The 21,766-nt window shown below is 40.9% G+C and overlaps 1 protein-coding gene across 1 annotated transcript in view; it reads left to right on the top strand.

The window, feature by feature from the left end:
* The first annotated feature begins 2,780 nt into the window (after positions 1–2,780).
* Positions 2,781–21,766, top strand: part of STAB2 (stabilin 2) — a 144,915-nt gene continuing 125,929 nt past the window's right edge. The window contains exons 1-3 of the mRNA XM_064590721.1: positions 2,781–2,944; positions 7,095–7,228; positions 9,197–9,312. Of these exons, the coding sequence (XP_064446791.1) occupies positions 2,867–2,944; positions 7,095–7,228; positions 9,197–9,312 (328 nt within the window). The 5' untranslated portion in view covers positions 2,781–2,866. The remainder of the gene's footprint in view (positions 2,945–7,094; positions 7,229–9,196; positions 9,313–21,766) is intronic.

Raw genomic sequence — 21,766 nt, 5'->3', positions numbered from 1 at the left:
CTCGCTGTGTCTTTCTCTGTCAAATAAATAAATAAAATCTTTAAAAAAAAATAAAAACCCTTGTCTCAAAATGACTCTGAATGGTTAGAGACAGAGATTACAACAATCTGCCAAAAAGGGTATATGGATGGCAGTCGAAAAAGTGACATCCCACTAAGGGAGGACCCACAGGTCAGCAGAACTGGGGTGACTCAGGACAGAGGAAATCCAGACCCAACTCGGAGCTGCACTGGGAGAAGGGTAGAGATCTATGTAGCTGCCATCTCTGACACTGACATATTTTAATAATATAATAATAATGGTTAAGAGTGATGGAGCACCCACTATGTGCTAGACACCATGCTGAGCACTTTGCTTGTTAATTGCAGGTACAGGGAGTGGTAGGGGTTTGAAATAACTTGCAGCATCTCTGTTCATAGCAATCAAATGAGCTTAACAGAAATAAAATTAATTAACAAAACTATTCAGACAATTTCTGAACAAAGCCATGTTAGTTATATATATTTTTTATGCAACTAATTAATGAAGTATATGAACAGATCCTAGGCTATAGAGTTCCCATGGCCACTAGCAGGCTGACTTCTACTTCCCAAACACTTAAAAATAGAATATTCAGCCTGCTAAAATCCCAGACAGTGTTTCGCTAAGAGAGATCAATAAAACACTGGATCTGGATGTTTAGTTTGCAAAGACAGAAAGTATCTCTTAGTCTAAAAAAAAAAAAAAAACTGGAAAATATTGCTTTAAGCAACGTTGAACTGTTTCCGTTTGGTTTTGTTACATTATGCTTTACTGCAGGACTTCTCAGAACATCTAATGTGCTAATGAGCACGGTTAATACATAAGAAAGGGACATCGAGGGCAGAGTTTTCCAAACTATTTGATGAGAGATTACTCCCCTAGTCCTCCTGCAGCATCTCCCAGAACTATTTTAGGAAATGCGAGTATGGGTTCATTGTATTATTTCCGCAGGGATCTAGCCCATTCTAAGCCCCAGATATTTATTCATGTCTTTCAGAGCGAAAAGAATCAGAAAGAAGTCTCCAACCTCTTGCCCTGGTGTAAGGGAAGGTGAAGGTAAGACACCTTCTGTGACAAATAAACCTCAAGATCTCTTTGGCTTCACTCAATAATTGTTCATTTTTCCTCAAGCAACAGTCCCATGCAAGCAGCATCACCCAGGAAGTTTTAAAACTATGTGTTCTGTGCCCCACACCCAGAAGTTCTGATTTGATTGTTCTGGACAAGAGTCTGACATTGGGGAATTTCTTCTAAACTCCTCCAGGATTCTAAACCAGGACTGAAACACACTGAACCAAGGGATTTTAAGAACTTCCTCATCTGGCATCTTCCATTCAGACCTCTGGGTTAGCCTCTGAAGAGCCTGTCTGTATTAGAAGTTTCTTAGATTATTGACCCATATGATATAATGCTATTTCCAAAATTCAAAGAGAGAAAGACCGCAGGGAGAGAATTATTTAACCAAAACTAGTATCTATAAGGCATGAGTATCTCAGTTAAGTCAGTGTCATGAGACACACCCTCATATCTTATCTTGTTGATAAGCCCAGACTTTATCCTTTCTGGTTCTGAGCCTGATACTTTTCCATCTGAAACTGGAAACTGGAGCACCACCTCCTACTTATTGATGCATTAGATACTCATTGTTTTGGGCAGTAGAGGGTAGTGGTTAACGGTAGTGGCTCTGGGGCCACACAGTTTGAAAACTGGATGCCCACCTACTAACTGTGTTACCTTAGAAAAGTTGCCAAACCTCTCTGCCTCCATTGCCTTATCTATAAAGTGGGGGAAATAATCCTAACTATTTCACCAAGAGCTGTGAGGATTAAAAAGGGTAATCCATGGAGAAGTCTAGCATATAGTAAGTTTTCAACAAATGTTGACTTGGTCTATTTGTTTTTATTATTTTCAAATGCACGTCTCTGCCCTAGGCTCTTGGATGTACAGAGAGGATGAAGGCTTGCCCCTGTCCTCAAGGAATTCACAACTGGACATGGGATATTGACATATAGACAGATGGATTGTGACAGATATGACTGAGCTTTTGTAGTATTATGTGCAAAATGCTGGGAGAGTTTCCAAGGTGGTATTGGAGGGGCAGGACAGGAAGGCTTCCTGTAAGAGGTGGCATTTGATCTGGGCCTTGAAGGGGAAGATGAGACCTACCGGCCTGGTCATTTGTTAAGACATGACATGGAAGAGGGGAAAGGATGAGTTGAAACCCCAACTGTCGGAGACTGCAAAGAGACATTTTTTTGCAGTAGAGTTTGCCAGCCATCCCAAGTGAGGCTACCACCCTCTCCCAAGTCAAGGCCCTGAGTTTCTGCAACATTCTCTCTGTGGGATCATTGCCCACTTATGGGCACTCCCACAAATACTGCCTGGCAGCAAGCTTGGGACTTAAGATTCAGAGACAGAGGCCTGCAGTTTTCCATGGTGTGGTCGCCTACATGTTGGCAGGGCCATAGGTCCAGGAGGAGGCAGAACCAGAAGTGGGATGGGCCAAGCAGTAGGAGGCAGGAGTTTGTTCTTGGGAGTTTCATAAGGCACAAAAATTCCAGAGCGTGTCTCCGCCTCAGCCCCTTCCGGATATCCTGTTATTCAACCAAGACATATATAGAGTTGAGAGTGGCCAGTTTCACCACGACCCCTGGATTTGCCACTTTTCCTGTCTCGAGGTTGTTCTCACATATCATCTGCTTCAATTCAGGAACAAGAGGGGAAAGGGTTTAAAAGCAAATACTGAAATGAAAGAGAATTCACCAGGAGTTCATCAGACTACAATAGAATAGCCGAGTAGTTCTGACAGGTGCCTGGCATCAGAAGGAGCAAATAGTTTCTCACCATGCTACAAAATCTCATACTTCTTCTTCTTGGATTGGTTATACACAATTTCTGCTCCCCGCCTGAAACTACAGACCAGGTAAGATGACACTTGCAAGTTTGTTATTTTTCAGGTTCATGGCGTGTCCAAATTTTTTGCTTCCCTCTGTTGTCATGGGTACTGGACTTCATACAATAAAGAGAAAGCCAGTGGAGAATCGGATCCTAATGGTGGCGCACCATCTTTCTGAAGGTGTGCTCACCCACTTGGTTCTATTCCTGTGCTAAACCACCCTTGCTAGGAGCTCTGATTTAATGCTAACATTCCTCTTTCCACTGCTGATGTTGATATCCTTGGGGGGTGGGGGGAAGTTGTTTTGTTTTCTTTTGTTTTAATAGTCTCATCACTGTGTCATTTTGAATATAGGAAATAACAGTGGTTGAAGACAGATGAGTAGAGAGATGTTCTGGGGAATTCTGAGTGGGGTGATGTCTGCTTGAGAAACATAGTATTCCAGAATGCCTCGGGAACTCATCCCTTCTACTTTCCACAAGTTGTAGTAAAAGCACCCAGGGCAGTCATGTCAGCAGCTCCCATGAAGGACACCAGCACGCCAGTGTCTCAAACAGGCTCACATGAGTTGTCCTAATAGAGCATGTTGGGTATCAGATGTACATCGAGGGCAGCCTAAACAAGGAGTATGAGCAAGGCAGTCTGGCAGTTCTTTTAAAATGCATTTCACCAGGCATGATTTCTGCTCTATTATTCATAAAACATAAACATGATGCTACATCTGTACCAGGCAAATTTTTATCAGTGCCACTTGATCCCAGTTGGCACTACTCTGATGATGCTTTTCACGCAATTGCACTACTGGGTATTTACCCCAAAGATACAAATGTAGGGATCCGAAGAGGTACGTGCACACCAATGTTTATAGCAGCAGTGTCCACAATAGCCAAACTATGGAAAGAGCCTAGATGTCCATCAACAGATGAATGGATAAAGAAGATGTGGTATATATATATATATATATATATATATATATATATATATATATACTATGGAATATTATGCAACCATCAAAAAATGAAATCTTGTCATTTGCAACGATGTGGATGGAACTAGAGGGTATTACACTAAGCGAAATAAGTCAATCAGAGAAAGACAAGTATCATATGATCTCACTGATAGGAGGAATTTGAGAAATAAGACAGAGGATTATAGGGGAAGGGAGGAAAAAATGAAACAAGATGAAACCAGAGAGGGAGACAAACCATAAGAGACTCTTAATCTCAGGAAACAAACTGAGGGTTGCTGGAGTGGAGGGGGGTGGGAGGGATGGGGTGGCTGGGTGATGGACATTGGGGAGGGTAGGTACTATGGTGAACACTGTGAATTGTGTAAGACTGATGAATCACCGACCTGTACCCCTGAAACAAATAATACATTATATGTTAATGAAAAATTTTTAAAAAAAAGAAAGAAAACACTGGAAGATAGCATCATGGTTCAGTGCTCCAGCTTAAGGGTTTGGGAGCAGCAAGTTGGAACTGTGGCTCTCGTTTATTTAACAAATATTTCTGAGGACCAGTCACTGTGCTCCACAGCCTACTAGCTGTTCAAGCCTGAGCAAGTTAGCTAGTCTCTCAAAACTTCAGTTTCTCCCCCAACAGTGCGCCACAAACAGCCAGAATGATCATCCTCATCACCACCACCATTAGCATCAACAAAGGCTTGCTTTACCGTGGAAATCAGGCCTTGACTGGTGTTTAAAGCTGAGTTTGCTTTTCAGAGAAAACTGTATGAGAGATAAAATGAGCCATTCCATTTGAAAAGGATAACTTGAAAGTCAAGAGACTTCTTGAAAAGAGAGGATTAAATCTAACCTTTTAAGAAAGAAAAGAAAAAGTAATGTCCTTCCATACACGTATCTAAATGGGAAAACCTAATATAAAGAAAATCCTGCTTTAAAAAATCTGGAGGTTCCATGACCATTAAAGGGGGTTGATTCAGGGCGCCTGGATGGCTCAGTCGTTAAGCGTCTGCCTTCGGCTCAGGTCATGATCCCAGGGTCCTGGGATTGAGTCCCACATCGGGCTCCCTCCTCGGCGGGAAGCCTGCTTCTCCCTCTCCCACTCCCGCTGCTTGTGTTCCTGCTCTCGCTATCTCTGTCTCTGTCAAATAAATAAATAAAACCTTTAAAAAAAGGGGGGGGTTGATTCAAACTCTAGCTAAGGGTGGCTTTTATTATTATTCCATAAAGAACATTCCAGGGCTATTTTGGTTCATAACAATCACCAAATGAAAGCTGCCCATGCAAACAGATTTCATTTTTCTATATGCCACCATACAGCGTGTAGGGAAGAGGAATACCGAATCAGGGAATCAGAAGACCACGAACTTACAGGGTGACCTTGGCAAGTCACTGAACTTCCCCTCCTCTTGGTTTTCTCCTCCCTAGAATAGGCATGATGAAACCTGCCCTACTTATCTTCAGCATGGTCTAGATCAAATAAGATGATGCCTTGGAAGTATGTATAACCATAAATTTCTCTGTAAAAATAAGATTTCTTCTTATGCAGCCTTTATCCATTTCAGTAAACTTAGTAGTTATGATGTTCCCACCATCCCTGCCTAGTGCTGGGCCTGTACTGTTTAGGAATAAGAGTAAGTAAGAAGGAAGAGACATGGCACCCTCCCATAAGGGGTTTTTAAACGGAAAGCAAAGACAACAAAATGTGTTCCACTGGCCAACCATATGAAGAGTAGAAGTTGAGAAAAGGAAGAGAGTTGGGTATGGTTTTGTGGAGTTGTTACACAGAGCCTTTGGAGGATGAAGTTTGGGTAGCCAAGAGGAGAGGGAAGCACATTCCTCTCAGGAGAAGCAGTAAGCAAAACACAGAGGGGGGGATGAAGAAGCATCACAGGAACTAGCATTTACTGCCTATGACATTCCAGATCCTGGGCCAGGCAATTTGCATGTGTTATATTATTTAAAGGTCTCAATAACCTGGAGAGTGGTTATTATTATCTCCCCATTGCAGAGGATGACAAAGGGTAAGGAATTCATTCAAGACTGTACAATTGGGTGCCTGGGTGGCTCAGTCAGTTAAGTGGTTTGCCTTTGGCTCGGGTCATGATCTTGGGGTCCTGGGATCGAGCCCCGCATTGGGCTCCCTGCTTGGTGGGGAGTCTGCTTCTCTTTCTCCCTCTGCCTCTGCCCCCCAACTCATGCTCATTCTCTCTCTCAAATAGATAAATAAATAAATAGTCTTTAAAAAAAAAGATTGATAATAAAAATTTTTTTAAATTAAAAAATTAAAAGACTGTACACTTAGCAAGATACAGAGCTTGATTCCAAGCTTAAGTCTTTTGGTTCCCAAATTTGGTCTCTCTTCATTGAATGAAGCTGCTTTTTCTTAAGCTTGATGGGAAAATGAGGGAGATTTGAGAGAGGGGACCAAATCCATTTGAGAGGATCAGCATCAACATCATGGACAATGAGGGATCCTGAAGACAGGGCCAAAATGCGTCTGCATCCTTCATTCTAGCATCTAATTCTCTACTGCCTAATGTTGCTAAGGAACTGTTTCTAGTGTATCTATTGTATTTCCTACAACTCATTCATTCAATCAACAAATGTTTTCTAAGCACTACTATGTGTCAGACACTGTTCTAGGTGCTTAGGGTATAGTCAAGGACAAAACAGAAAAAGATCACTGCCTCTCGGAGCCCACAGTCTAGCTGAATTATAATCAAAAGATTGCAAACATCTCCGGAGTAGGAATTACATGCTTCATAGCATTTAGCACCCAAACTAGACTATTTCTGTAGAATCAATGCTGAAAGAATATTCTTGAGACCTGTTGATCTACAACCAATTGACCCTAAATAATCACTTTAAAATTTTCCCATTTGGAAAGTGTACTCTATAACACATTTCAGGTTTCCCATTTGGGTACATGTGTGTAATGATGTTACCTTGCTTTACTGAATTCCAGACTTTAGATCAAGGATGGCAAACAGGTGGTACAAGCAGCCTCCTTCCTACCCACAGCCATGGCAGACATTGCTTGCTGATCCCAACACTCTTTCTAAATAAGGTGGAAAGGAATTAGCCAGTCATTACCAATCAACCTTGTTGCCATCCCTGTCATTCCATTGACTTGAAGCCAATAGGGAAGAATAACCAACCAAGGCTCGACTAATGGGACTTGATTTTTTTTTTTTTTTTATGTTTTTGCAGGCAAAAAGATGTGATAAGAAATCTCTGCTTACAATTAGGACTGAGTGCCAATCCTGTTCACTCAACTTGGGAATTAAGTGCCCAGATGGTTACACCAAGGTTACCAATGGCTCCGTGGGGGTTCGAGATTGCAGGTACTCAAGAGAAAATCTCAAGTCTTGAAATTTAAGGGATTGTGAATCCAAATTGAAACTTCCCATCTCAAAATCTACAAAGCATTTCCATGATTTTCCCTTTTTCTAAGACTATATTCAGTCCAAACTTAGGTAACTCACAATTTACAACCTTGAATCTAAAAAATTGATTGATTATTGATTATTGATTCACATTTTAATACAGAATTGACTATATTGCATTGCAAATAAACATTTTCCCTACATCTTGTCCTTCTTTATTTTGAAAATCTGGGTTTTGTTTCATTTGGAGAGGGTTCTAGCCAGAACATGGACTAAAAAGCCATGGGTCTGACAGTCATCTTATTAGCTAGCTATGGATCCTGATACTAATTAGAACCTGAAGTGGAAGACAAAGGAATTACAGCTTCATGCATTTTATGTGAGCATTGCATTCCTGAAATCCTCTTATGATTCAAAAGCCTCATAATTCAAGGCTAAGCCTCAAAAAGGATGATGAGCAGTTTTGCTCACCAGCTAATGGAAGCAGCCATACAACTCAAATGTAAACACAATGTTTTATTTACTCAGTCTATTAATTTAGACATTAGACAGCTCTCAATGAGTTCATTCTTAATTCAGGGATGAAGGATCAGTACTATTTCTTATTTTGTATTAAATAAAAATTAAACACTGTTATATCACACTATTTTAAATTCATGTTTGCTTAATGTGACCATGATACATTCTAAAACCAAAATCATCAGTTTTACAAAAGTTTCCAAATACAAACTGGCCTAGAATTAGCAAGCATATGTGACAGTTGACCATTCAGTTACCAAAGCAGGCACATCTGTGACCAGAGACTCTTAAAAAGTATATAGAAAGGTATAGGGTTCAAGGTTAAAATTATGTGGTGACTTTATTGAGGACGTTTTTGTCCTGGCTACTATTTTTCATGGCAAGGTGGACACTTGGTTACATACTCCCCACCTTACCATCCCCCTTCCAACACACACACACACACACATCCAGGATAAGATTATTGCACTCATGCTCTCTGTTTTAGAATTGAAGACTTGGCTTTGCCATTCATTTATGCTGAAATAAATCCAAGATTGGCTCTTGAGGGGATGTTTGGTTCTGCCCTTGGCTTTGCCTTTTCCCATCTTTGTGAAGAGATGTCCCTGCCAGTATTCTCAAGCTTTCAGAGGAACTGTCAATTCTGTCTCCAACTTGACTGGCCGTAAAGCCAGTAGCTCAGGGACTGGATTAGAAGTACAACCTTGAACTCACCATTGCATCACACTATTCTTAACAGCCCAGTTGAAAGAAATTATATTCATGGAGGATTGTCTCTAAATATACTAAAGTCAAATCCTAGAATGAGTCACCCATGCGGAGATTCCCCGAAAATAGGCAATGGTATTTAGCCTCTACAGAATTGCTATTCCAGATCTGCACCTCAGATGGTATAAAAACCGTTCTAAGAAATTCATCATTACATCTCCCTTGAGTATAAGGTGGCAAATATTCCCCATTATATTACACCGCCTCTCACAGAAATGTCTACACCTACAGTATCTGCAAAAAAAAAAAAAAAAGTTTCGTTTTAAAATTCAGAGATCCTGTGCATCACAGAACTCATGACCTTTTCCTTCTCGTATTGGCTGTGACAAGTGTGAAGTGCACCTCTAGCATGTGCCTAGAACCTAACACTATTTCCTATCTACTAACCTCACTTCTGACATCACTGTAAATATTCTACCCTCATTTGCATTGTGTTCTGATTTTTTCAACCATTTCGTACAATTAAAGGTAAATCATTATTAAGTTTTGCTCTCCCTAGACAAAAATGTATTCAATCTGTTTTTTTAAATATAGGCAAGTGTAAAGAAGGACCTAAATAAAAACCTAGGCTAATCCCACTGCCCAGAGTTAACTGCATTGCTCTGATCATGGGTTTATGTCTTCTACTTCCCCTCCAAGGTACATATTTGAGATCAGGAAGTACTCGCTGTCTCTCCCTGGATGCCGCCATATCTGTAGGAAGGACTATGTCCAACCTCAGTGCTGTCCAGGCCACTGGGGCCCAGACTGCATGGGTAAGTGGCACAGCGCTTTTCTTGGACTTTGATACTTGCTTCTCAATGTCCCATTTCACAGAAAATCAAAAGGAAGGAAGTCCGATAACAAGAGAGCGTCAGCACCTTTTTCTAGAAAGTTCCATTTCAGTCTATCTGTAGAAAAATCTTTCTTGCTCTGTCAGCTTTTATAAACAAATCTGCTTTCCCCCATTTAGAGGTCTCTTTTTAAAAGAATTCCCTTACAAGTCAGAAAAAGGGACAATTGAAAGGATATCCATTTTTATAAAAAAGATAAGGGACCATAGAGAAGATGGAAGAATGCTGGGCTACTATAACCCTGAGAACAATTTTCTTTAAGAAGAAATTTTATTATAGCATCTCAAAGACCATAGTTATTGTTTAGCAACACAAATAATCATTAAATCTACTAAAACTTTAGTCTTTAGGATGGAATATCAAACTCTTTGATGACCAGTTTCACTGTAAGAAAAACTAGCAGCCAAATCTGAGTTGATGGTGTAGTTAGACTTCTTTGGTCAAGCATAGCATTTGTCAGCTAAAATTGAACTTCTATCATGATTAAAGATGTTAACACTTGAATAGGGGCTGAGTCCTTGCTATGATATGCAAATTTTGTGAGATCACTTTTTTCCCTTGGAGAGTAAAAGTCAGGCATTTTAATTCACACATTGACCATTTGTTTCCCATTTTCTAGATGTAATGAAACATCTCCTAAAGAATCCACTTAAATAGAGGGGTGCTTGGGTGGCTCAGTAGGTTGAGCATCTGACTCTTAGTTTCAGCTCAGGTCATGATCTCAGAGTGGTGAGATCGAGCCCCGTGTCAGGCTCCTCACTCAGCAGGAAGTCTGCTTAAGATTCTCTCTCCCTCTGCCCCCTCTTTCTCTCTCAAATAAATAAATAAAAATTAAAAAAAAAACAGAATCCACTTAAGGAGAGAGATTAGTTCTCTTTTGCTTTTTTTTTATTAAAATAATACAAGCAAAGTGCACACAGCATGTAGAGTTTAGAAAGACAGAAAGAAAGAAAAAACAGCAACTTCTTTCGGTCACACATAGGAAACCCTAAATGGTTTAGCTTATTTCCCTGCTTTTTTTTTTTCATATGGCTTCTAAACAGTTGAGCTCTTCTTGTACATATGATGTTGAAACCTACTGTTGTGTTTTTTTCTTAACTAATGATTAAAAGAATAATAGCTTCCATTTATTCAACATTGCTGACATGCGGTACCAGAGAGATACTTGGCCTATATTATCCGATTCAATACTTAAAACAAATCTTTGAGCTAGACATTTTTATCTCCATTTTGCCTATGAGGGATCAGAGATTTGAAGATGATCTCTTACGAATTTCTTTTGGCCTGATAAATGATAGAGCTAGTTCAAGTTCAGGGCTGCCTGTCACCAAAGTCTTCTTTCTACTCTGTCCCATTGCCAGAGCAGAGCTTATAAAAAAAGAAAGAAAGATGGGGCGCCTGGGTGGCTCAGTCGGTTGTGCATCTGACTCTTGATTTCATCTCAGGTCATGATCTCAGGGTCGTGAGATCGAGCCCCTTGAGGGACTTTGCACTCAGCACAGGGTCTGCTTGAGTTTCTCTCCCTCTGCCCCTCCCCCTGCTTGCATGCACTCTCTCTCTCTCTCTCTCTAAAATGAATAAATAAAATCTTGAAAGAAAGAAGAAAGAAAGAAGAAAGAAGAAAGAAAGAAGGAAAGAAAGAAAGAAAGAAAGAAAGAAAGAAAGAAAGAAAGAAAGAAAGGAAGAAAGGAAGAAAGAAAGAAATGGAAGATCCTCCAAATGTGTTTCTAACTTCTCTTTTGATTGGCAAGTCCCTTTACCCTTCCAGTCAATGCCTGGGTTATGCTCCTTGTGCTGGAAAGGTCAAGGTTTGGGATTCAGGAAATCCTGGCTTTCTCTCTATTAACCTCTCTGTTTTCAGTTTCACCCCAGCATGTGAACACTGTGTGATTCTGAGTTTGTTACAATGGAATCAAGTGATTAACCCACCCTTCTAGATTTCAAGAACTTTTTAAGCACCAAATGTGGTCACAATTACATCAAGTCCTTATAGACATGCTGATATAATACAAAAGCTTTTAGATTTGCTTTTCTTTTTCTAACCCATGAAAACTAATCTGATGCTGTTATTGATCAGACCCCTGTAGAGAAGAAAAGGTTTTGTCCAAAATACAGCAACAAAAGTCAGTATGTGTAACATCAGGAATGACGGTCCACAGCTCAGAGAGCAAAAGGACACTAGTCCTGCTCCCACGTTTGGCTTGACTCTAGTCCCATCATTGGGCAGTTTACTTGCTGCCATGCCTCAGCTTCCTTAGCTGTCAGATGGGGGTCCAAAGTCTTACTTTACAAAACTGTAGCACAGATTTTAAAACATTCATGTAGATGAAAAGTACTTGACAGAGAGACACTGAAAAAACACTTTAATGATGTTTTAGGAGTAAATGAATGAGTGAACAACAGTCAAAACAGACCTCTGACAGTGAAAGCCAAATAAAGTGACATTCTCTTTTGAGCCCTTCTTAAACATGAACAGACAGACAGGATTCAAAATCTTCAATGGGCTTCATGCCATTGCAATATGCTATGCACGAATGGGGTGAGGCTCCTGTCTTCCATCCAGTGTGTATGATTCTTTGAAGGCTCACACATTCCCTTCTGCTAGGTTTTGAGGCCGGAGAAGCAAAGTATGTGAAAAGCAGGGGCTGGATGGTCTTTCTACTGTCCTCTTGTTGGAGCAAAAGGATGTGTCCCTTTATCTTCATCTTCCAAACATACCAAATGTCTCCAAAGGCTTCCTTCCTTTTGCTCAGGAAAGAGATAAATGTTCTACTTAGCCGTATATTTCACCTCTCGTATTTTGTGGTGATGACAAGTGAGATCTTGCCTATCGCTTTACATTTCCGCAAGGATAAGGCCATTTCAGAGCTGCTGACGTGTGTCCATATGTCTTTCTGATGAACCACAAGCTTTGGAATGGCCTTCTTTCCAAGGCCAGCGTGGCATCCGATTCCTTTTCAGTGCGTCAACAAATACATTCATACTCAATACCCCTGGGTTACTTTTTAAATTGTTTTAAAAATGCCTCATTCCAATTAGAAAATAACTCTGATCAATTAAAAAAAAAAAAACCAGAAAACACAAAAAAAGCACAATGAGAAAAAAAATGCTCATCATCTTCTAAAATTAAGAATAAAGCATGGATCCTCACTTGGAGAAAAAAAAAATATGTCATCCTGACATAAAAAGGTGTTTCTACCCCAGATTTAATTCGCTTCTCCCTCATTAAAAATTATACTGCTTTATCAGATCAGCACACAGCAGTCTTTACTAATTAGCACACAAACATATTTTTAACATTGAAATGATCACATTTGAAAAACCGATATCCTACTTGAGAGGAAATCAATTTTTTTTTAATTTGGGCATTCCAGTTCTCTTGATTTCACCACAAATGTTAACTGATTTTTGCAAACAACTCAAAGTAATGGGAAAAGAATGTGGGCAAAGGGGTTATACAGAACCTGGATCACAGCCAAAACAATCTGATTATTTCAAACGGAAATGGTCTTGATGCTTCTTTTTGAGGTTGGTGTCATCAAATTCTGCACATGTATTTTTTTTTTTGTACCGTATTATTTATGTTTCCAGATCTCTTTCTTTCCTGTTGTATGTTTCTTGCCATTCACTGCACAGGTCGCAAATAACAGACTTCTGTGGACTTGAAACCGGTCTTATAGGCATGTTCCTCTTGGCTTTGAGTGAGAAATAAAGCTGAGTTCACCTGAGGAACCTAATTCACATCGGTTTCCCAGGGAGACAATTTCAACCAAACTCTAAGTGAAATACCAAGACAAAGTCTCTGCCCAGCACCGTGAGCCAAACTTTTCAACAATGGTGGTAGCGTGAAGCAGGCACCTCTAGAGTTCCCTGGGAGATAAAGTTACAAGGAGGTCTTTGGCCTCTTGCTGCAGGGGAAGTTTATTATCTTCCTTTAAAGAAACAGAACGGCTGATGATTTGCTGACAGCTTATAACGGGTAAGCCTCCTGCGTGAGGAAAGTCACAATGCAAGAAGAGACCACCAGGGTAGCAGTAACTAAAGGGAAATGGGATAATGACCTGGAATCGCTTTATCAGCTACTTGAGCCTCACAATGCGTCAGAAATGTGCCCTGATAGCAAATTCTGTAATATCTTTTCGAGCACGGTTGCTGAGAACGTCAATTTTACCATCTTTCTTCTTAATGGGGGTCTGAGGTGATAGAAAGTGATTTGAGAAGCAGGACTAAAATTCACACTTTTGCTTTAAAAGTTTTATCTAAAAACTGAACAAGTCATTTCATAGATTTCAAACTTAAACCATTCAATTTAGGACATAAAATGAGAACTCTTTGTGCCCCCACACTCCTGCTATCTTTTTCCCAAAGTTCTTTCCGCGGTTGGCCAACTCCTAAAAAATCAAGCATTTATGGAGCACCGACTCTATGCTGCTCATAATCACATATCTGATAGGTCCAGTGCCTGCGCCCAAGGGGCTCACAGATTAATATAAGAAAGAGACACAAAAGCAGATGAGGAAAAATAATCATACCTGAGAGCCCAGCAGAGGACCTGGGGATTTTGAGGAGTTTTGCAGCTTGCCCAAAGGCAGCCAGACTAGGAGACAAGCCTGTCTTGCTGCATAGTCCTGGCTCTAACCCGCTACTTTTCCCTGCTTCCCCAAATAACTGCTGGTTTTGCCAAGTCAACTGCTGGCAAGGCGACCTGCCCCTCTCTAGCCTACTTCTAGAAAACTTGCTTCCACCAGCAGCCAGATGCCCATCACTGCCTGGAATCGATTCCATGACACCTGAGCTCCCCCTAGTTCTACCCTTTAGCTGAGAGGCCATGGGGTTTTACAGTAAGATGGCACCAGACCCTGAAGTCCCATTGGCCTCCTGCCCCAGCCTTCACCACGCTCTGGTTCTGGGACCCGCTTTGTAGGGCTATCAGATTTAGCAAATAGAGGACACCCAGTTAAATCAATTGCAAATAAACAACAAATATGCATACAGTAGTTAGGGCATACTTGTTCTAAAAAGTATTCATTGTTTTATCTGCAATTCAAATTTAACTGGCATCCTATATTCTATCTGGTAAACCTGTCCTTCAGCCTCGGTTTTCTCATTTACAGAATGGAAATAATGATGCCAATAGGCCTACATCCAAAGGTTGTGCTGAGGTTTAAGTGAGCTTGTACCTACAGAGTACTTAGGATGTTCCTGAAAGGTGGCAGGTATTCAGAATATGCCAGTTACCATTTCCGTCTTTTCTGGTCCAGGGGGTGTGTCTAGGTTTGGTTTTATATTCTAAGGTACTGATCGTATATGCTCTGGCTTAGTGGTTAAGGACTCAAAATCTTGAGTCAAGCCTGATTGCAGTGTCCGTTCTAAGACTTGCCAACCGTGTGATCTTGGGCAAGTTACTTACTTCTCTGGGCCTCAGTTTTCTTATCTATAACCTGGGGATGATGATGATGATGATGATGACGTTAACAACAGTCATGCCTTCCTCAGTTGTTGGGAGAATAAGACCATGCATATAAAGTGCTTAGCAATAGTAAATGCTTGACAAATTCTATCCATCTGTCATAGAGCTGATAACCAAGTCACAGTGCCAGCAGCCTGGGGAGGGCTTTCTTGTGCATCTCGTTATTTATGTAGCTTATGGCCCCTTAGATCAACTATTTTTCTTCCCACAATTGTCTGCCCTTCTGTGGACCCCATGGGTTACCTGGATGCCTCAAAGCAAAGGCCTGCCTTTCAAGGATATGGGGAAGATAAGCCATCAGTCTGTTTGGGCTGCTATAACCAAATACCATAGCAACAGACATTTATTTCTCACAGTTCTGGGGGCTAGAAAGTCCAAGATCAAGATGCTACAGATTCAGTTCCTGTTGAGGCTCTTCTCCCTGGCTCACAGATGACCACCTCCTCACTGTGTCCCCATATGAGAGAGAGAGAACACTCACTCTGGTCCCTCTTTCTCTTCTTATAAGGACATGAATCCCATCATGGGGTCCCTACCCTCATGATTTCATCTAAACCTTATGACCTCCCCAAAGCCCCACCTCCAAATGCCATCTTGTCAGAACTTAGGACTTTAGCATATGAATTTGGGGAGGCACAGACATTCAGTCCATTAACAGTAAGTATTCACCTTGGCCTTTAGCCCACTGGGTCACAAGAGAGAAGCCTGGGCCAGGATGAAGCACCTGCTAAGAGAAAGACTTCCCTCCCTTGCAGAATATGTGCTGTTGAGGCTCAGGAAGATTCCCAGAAGACAGCAAATTAAGACCCAACCAGTAGATGCCTTTACCCTTAATACAGCCCCAGGCAGATACCCAATGACCCTTGAATAAAGCAGACCACTCATTTCAATGAGAAGTATGCATTGGGACACCTCTTCAGAAATAAGTCTAAAGCACTGAAGCTGGACTCACCAGCCCCTTCCTGCCTACAGCAAGAGGAACGAAGGCCCCTTTTCTGTTCAGGCTAAATCTCATTTCACTTTCTTGTGAAAATACAAAGAGAAAACATTAGCATCTTTGAAAATAATTGTAGGCATTCAACAAATCTTGAATTAATTACTTAATTAAATGAAAGGCTTGTAAAATAATTTTAAGCTAGCCCTACAGAGAAGCACAATTCTGAGCCTTTAAAGTCAGACAGAGCTGGGTGGAATCCTTGTCTCCCAGTCTGATGGCCATGTGACCTTGTTAATGGTCCTCTCTCTGCCTCAGTGTCCTCTTAGGTAAAATGGGGATTGTAACACTTCATAGACTAAAGAGTAATAGTTCATAGTTGTGAAGATAACACATGTGATGTCCTTGGCGTTCCACTCAAGGTTTAGACTGCTAATAATAATAATAATAATAAAAAGAACAACACAAAAAGGAAACAAAAACAAGTCAAGTTGGTCCTTTTAAGGCCAACATCTGGCTCGTGAAGGTGTTCAGTAACAGTTTACCAAAGGGTGGCCCTGAAGAAATGCTTCCTGAACAATGGTGTTCTGGAACTGCACTAAAGTATTTGAACAAAAAGGCTCAGAGATTGAAAGTCAGAAGCTGAATGACTTACCATGTGCTTAAAAATAGCCCTTCCCGATTCTAGTGTCTTGCTTTGTTTTCCTTTCCAGTCAGTATAATTATAGAAAAGGTCATCTCTGAGGTCTAAACAGAAGTCATGTTTCATTAATTATTGACAAGGACACTGACCACCTTTCCCAAACCTATCAGGAAGGCACATGCTCAGCTAATGGATTGTTCTCATTTATTCTTAATTTATAATTTCCGTACAGTAAACCCACCCTTTTCAGTGTGCAGCTGTATCAGTTCTGACAAGCCTCTTTTGTGTAAACACCCCCACCGTTAACTTAGAAAAGAGTTATTGCATCCCCCCCAAATTCCCTTTGCTCTCATGCCCCCCCATCTCCCACCCCCTGGCATTCACTGATCTGTTTTCTGTGCCTATAATTCTACCTTCATGTCATATGATTGGAATGATACCATGTGTGCCTTTTGAGTCTGGCTTCTTCCACTTAGCATAATGCTTCGAGATTTGTCTGTGTTGCTATATGTGTCTGTAGTTCATTCTTTTCTAATGCTTCATAGAGTGCCGTGACGTGGCGGCAACCAATCAATCCATTCACCAGCCGGAAGATGTTTGGGTTTGTTTCCAGTTTGGTACAACTAAGAATAAAGTCATTGTGGACATTCATGCACAGATTTTTGTGTGTACCTACATTTGATTTCACCTGGGGAAAACTACCTAGCAGTTGGAATCCTGCGGGCACCTGGGTGGCTCAGTCAGTTAGGCTCTTGGTTTCAGCTCAAGTCAGATCTCAGGATCATGAGATTGAGCTCTGGGTCAGGCTCCACGCTCAGCTGAGAGTCTGCTTGAGATTCTCTCCCTTTCCCTCCCCTTTTGCCTCCCCCACAGCTCATGCATGCGCTCGCACTCTCTCTCTCTCAAATAAATAAATAAATAAAATCTTAAAAAAAAAAAAGTGGGAGTCCTGTCCAATGTATGTTTAACTTTGTAAGAAACCGCCAAGCTGTTTTCCGATGTGTATGCATCGTTTTTTTTTTTTTTCCATTCCTACCAACAACGTGTGAGAGATCCAATTGTTTGGCATCCTTGCTAGCAGTTGATATAATCAGAACTCTAAAAAAATTTGCCATTGTGTGCAGTGGCATTCATTGCAGTCATTTTAATTTGCATTTTTTCATGTGCTTATTTGCTATTCATGTATCTTTCAAGTTATTGTTTCTGGAACACTGAGAGTTCTTTAAATGTTTGACATACAAGTCCTTTATGTGATACATGCTTTGTAAATATTTCTTCACAGTCTGTGGCTTGTCTTTTCTCTCTCTTACACTAACTTTTGATGAACAAATGTTTTTAATTTTGATGAGGACAAATATGTTGATTTTTCTTTGATAAATAGTGTTTTTTGTATCATATCTAGAAATCTTTGCCTACCCTAATATCACAAAGATTTTCTTTTATTTATCTTCTTCTAGAAGCTCTATAATTTTAGGTATCCACGGTGAGTTAATTTTTATATATGATTTGAGGTATAGATCAAGGTTCTTTTTTTATATATAGATACCTAATAATTCCAGCATCATTTCTTAAAAAGACTATCCTCTCCCCATTGGACTGCCTTTGGACTGTTGTAGAAAATCTATTGACCATCTATGTGCAGGCCTATTTCTGGACTCTCTATTCTGCTCCAGTGATCTGTATGTATATCCCTTCACCATACCACCCTGTCATGATTACTGTAGCTTCACACTAAGTCTTTAAATACGGCAACGTACATTCTCCAGCTTGGTCATTTTCAAAATTATCTTAGTTATTCTAGTTTCTCTGTTTTTCCATGTAAAATTTAGAATCAGTTTGCCAATATCTACCAAGAAGTCCTGCTAGAATTTTAACTGCAATTACATTGAATCTGTAAGTCAGTTTAGAGAGAAGTAACATCTTAAAGTATTGAATCTTTTAACCCATAACCACAATATATCTCTCTGTTTATATAAAACTTCTTTTATTTTGTTTGTCAATGTTTAATCAGTTTTAGCTTACAGATTTTACACGAATTTTATTATGCTCATACCTAAGTTTTTCATGGTTTTTGGTACTATTTTTAATGGTATATTTTCATTTCAATTACCAGTTGTTTCTTACTAGTTTATAGAAATACAATTGATTTTTTTATATTGCTCTTGTATCCTGAGAACTTATTATATTCATGTATTAGATCTAGTAACTTTTGGGGGATTCTTTTGACTTTTCTCTGTAGACAATCATGTTATCTAAGAATGGAGACAATTTTATTTCTTCCTTTCCAATATGTATGCACTTTATGTATTTTTCTTAACTTTATTGCACTTGTCATGATGTATTATCTGTTTCGTATATCATTGGATTCGGTTGGCTACAAATTTGTTTTAGAATTTTTTTAATCTTTGCCTTAGATTTTTAAAAGAATTTTTGTATCTATGTTGATTAGAGATGCTGGTCTGCAGTTTCCTTTTCTTATAAGTATTTGTTAGGCTTGGGAATCAGAGTAAGAACGCTCTCCATATAGAAGGAGCTGGGAAGTATTCTCTCTCCCTCAATTTCTCGGAAGAGCTTTTGTGTAACTGCTATGATTTCTTCCTTAAATATGAGGTATATGCACCAGGGAAGTCATGTGGGATGGAGTTTTCTTTGTAGGAGGGATTTTAAGTTCAAGTTCAATTTCTCAGATAAAAAGATGCAGGTCTGACTCCTGAATAAGAAAGAGAACCAAGGGAGGTTAGATTGGAAAAGTCTTAGACTAACGTGTAGTTCTAAGAACATTGGGTAAAGCTGGTGGGGAGCACCCCAGCCAAAGTCACCCAACAGAGGAGTCCTCCATCTTGCAGGAATGGGCCTGCTCTGGTACCCATCCTGGTATCCCTGCCATGCTCAGGCACTGGCTAGAAATAGATGTGGGAAGTGTGACCTCATGAACAGGATGGTTGCTAACAGGGAAATTATGCTCCCACAGTGCACATCTGAGAGGTACAATTTTCATAGCGACTCTACCTGGAGAAGGACCTCGGGAATCTGCCTTTGTAAAAATCCCTCCTCCCCTACCTCCTTCCCCAGGTGCTTAGAAACAGCTGGTCCAGTGAATCACCTTCAGAGGAACACCTGCTTAAATTTTTTAAAAGAAGGGCTTGCTAACTGTGTCCTAAGGAAAATGAGGCCCAGACTTCCTAGACATAGCCTCAACTCTTGGGAACTGGGATGGGAGATCCTCCCTAATTCTTCTGTGACCAGCCTTTGGCCTATAATTATAATTATATTCTTAGTAGATGGCTTTGCCTTGTTTTCTGCTCTATATGTTATCACAAGGCAAAGGCCGAGCAGAAGGGACACCCAGAGGACGGAAGAGTCATATCTGCCTCAGAGGAGGGTCCAGGAGAGCATGTTTGAATGGGGGGAAAGGTACAAGCAAGGTGTGGAGGGAAGCATATGTCTGGGTAGTGGGATGGACAAAAGAAATGGGAGATGGGAGAGGAGGTGGTCCAATTCAGGGAGCAAGCTACCGAGCAGAATGTGAGTATGGGAGACTGGGATTCTGGCATCATTGCCTGCAGAATAAAAATGCCTGGGAGAGCATTTCTGCAAGGTGGCGCTGATTGCTTAGTCCCAGGGCTGGGGAGGCCCTGTGTTCTTCTGAGGCAGCCCACAAGACAAGCTACCAGTCCCTCAGAGAGCACCTTGCACGCCTAGTCATATAGAGAGACACAGTGACCAAAAGAGGGAAACTGTGGCAGAGCTGTTACCCCTCTATCCTGGTTCTGCCCAGAGATGAGCCTGCTTCCCAAAATACCATCTCAGCCCAAGAAGGGCCTAATATCAAAAGGAAATAGAAGAAGAGACATTGGATAGTTAACAATCTATGGAAACCCTCTCATCAGCACCCCTTGCTCAGCATTCTTAATGCAAGTGTTTCAGTTGGAATTCAGATGAACTTCAAAGTGTGTACCTCATACCTGCTTGATTAGGCCCTCTCCGTCCTCTTCATCCCGACGTCTCACTGCTCTTTTTAGGATAAAGACCACACTCTTTAACAAGGCCCTTCTTTAATGATCCAACTGTTGCCCCTTATTGAGACCAGATCTAAGTCAACTGGGCCATTGAGGGTTAGGTTGTTTGGGGTTAATTGGTAACTTCCAGTAAGTGGATTGAGGAAAGCTCTTCTCCCGTTAGCCTCATCCCAGTTTGCAAACCAGTATTTATCTGATTGTCTGTTAATCCATGACTTTCTCCCCACTGGACTGGTAGGACCATGGAAATAAGGAACCAGGTCTATGTGCTCACTTTGTACACCCAGGACCTTACAGAATCCTGATTCAAACAGATGCTTAATAATGCATTTCCTATTTTTACCTATTATAGCACAATCTGAAAGAACAGAAACTGGAGAGGATGAGGAGTATCCACTCTAAATAATAACAACCATTGATTGAGCACCTAATATTTCCAGCCCCTACTGCAACCTGCCAGGAAGACACTTGAACTGAATCTCAGAGCCATGCATTAATTTTCCCAAAAGGGGACAGATAGCAAAGAGTTGTACTGGGGCTCAAACCCAGGAGATGCTGATTGCAGAGTCTGGACTCTTTCACGACACTATTGCGTCTCAGGTAGCCACTGCCCCAGCTGGTGAGAGCGGCCCAAACTAACATATTAGTTTTCAAGGTGCTTTATAAATATTAGCTACATGTCAGTGTGTCTTCTCCTTTGCTTCCCTCATAAACATTTCTGTTATCTGTGCTGTGACTCTGGGCTGCAGCAGTGCATGATGAGTATATAGCATAGCAATGAACAGTGTTTAAGTGTGGTAGACTCTGGAGCACCTGCCAGGGTTTGAACCCTGGCTCTGACATTGTTGTGGGATGGAAGACCACAGACTCAAAATGTGTCATCTAGACTCTGTAAGTCACCAACATTCTGCCTGCAGGGAAGAGGGGAACCAGAGAGAACACCATCCACAGGTGTGGAACTCGACTCTCTCACCTCCCCATACCCACAAGTATAAATGTTCTTTTAAAGAACTAGCCTAGTAACTCAAATGAGCCATCGGGGTCTCTTCGGGAGAACTGGTTCTCTCTGTGATTAAAAATCTCTTTTTCCAAGAACTGTTTTTCATTTTCTATGGGTGCTGATTTCTTGGAAGATATATGGCACAGGGGATCTTTGTCGATGGGGGTAGGAGAGGAGGGAGGTCCGACAAGTGGACACTTCTGGTAGAGGAGGAGGGAGTCCCTCATTACCCCTGGCCAGCTGGATGGCTTTGGGCAAGTCACTCTACTATTCTGTGTCTCCGTTTCCTTATCTAGAAAATGGGGCTAAA

This window comes from Mirounga angustirostris, unplaced genomic scaffold (assembly GCF_029215605.1).
Source record: "Mirounga angustirostris isolate CCGP_5_RB_7025 unplaced genomic scaffold, mMirAng1.0.hap1 SCAF_5, whole genome shotgun sequence".
Taxonomy (NCBI): domain Eukaryota; kingdom Metazoa; phylum Chordata; class Mammalia; order Carnivora; family Phocidae; genus Mirounga; species Mirounga angustirostris.
This window is presented reverse-complemented; position numbering and strand designations above follow the sequence as displayed.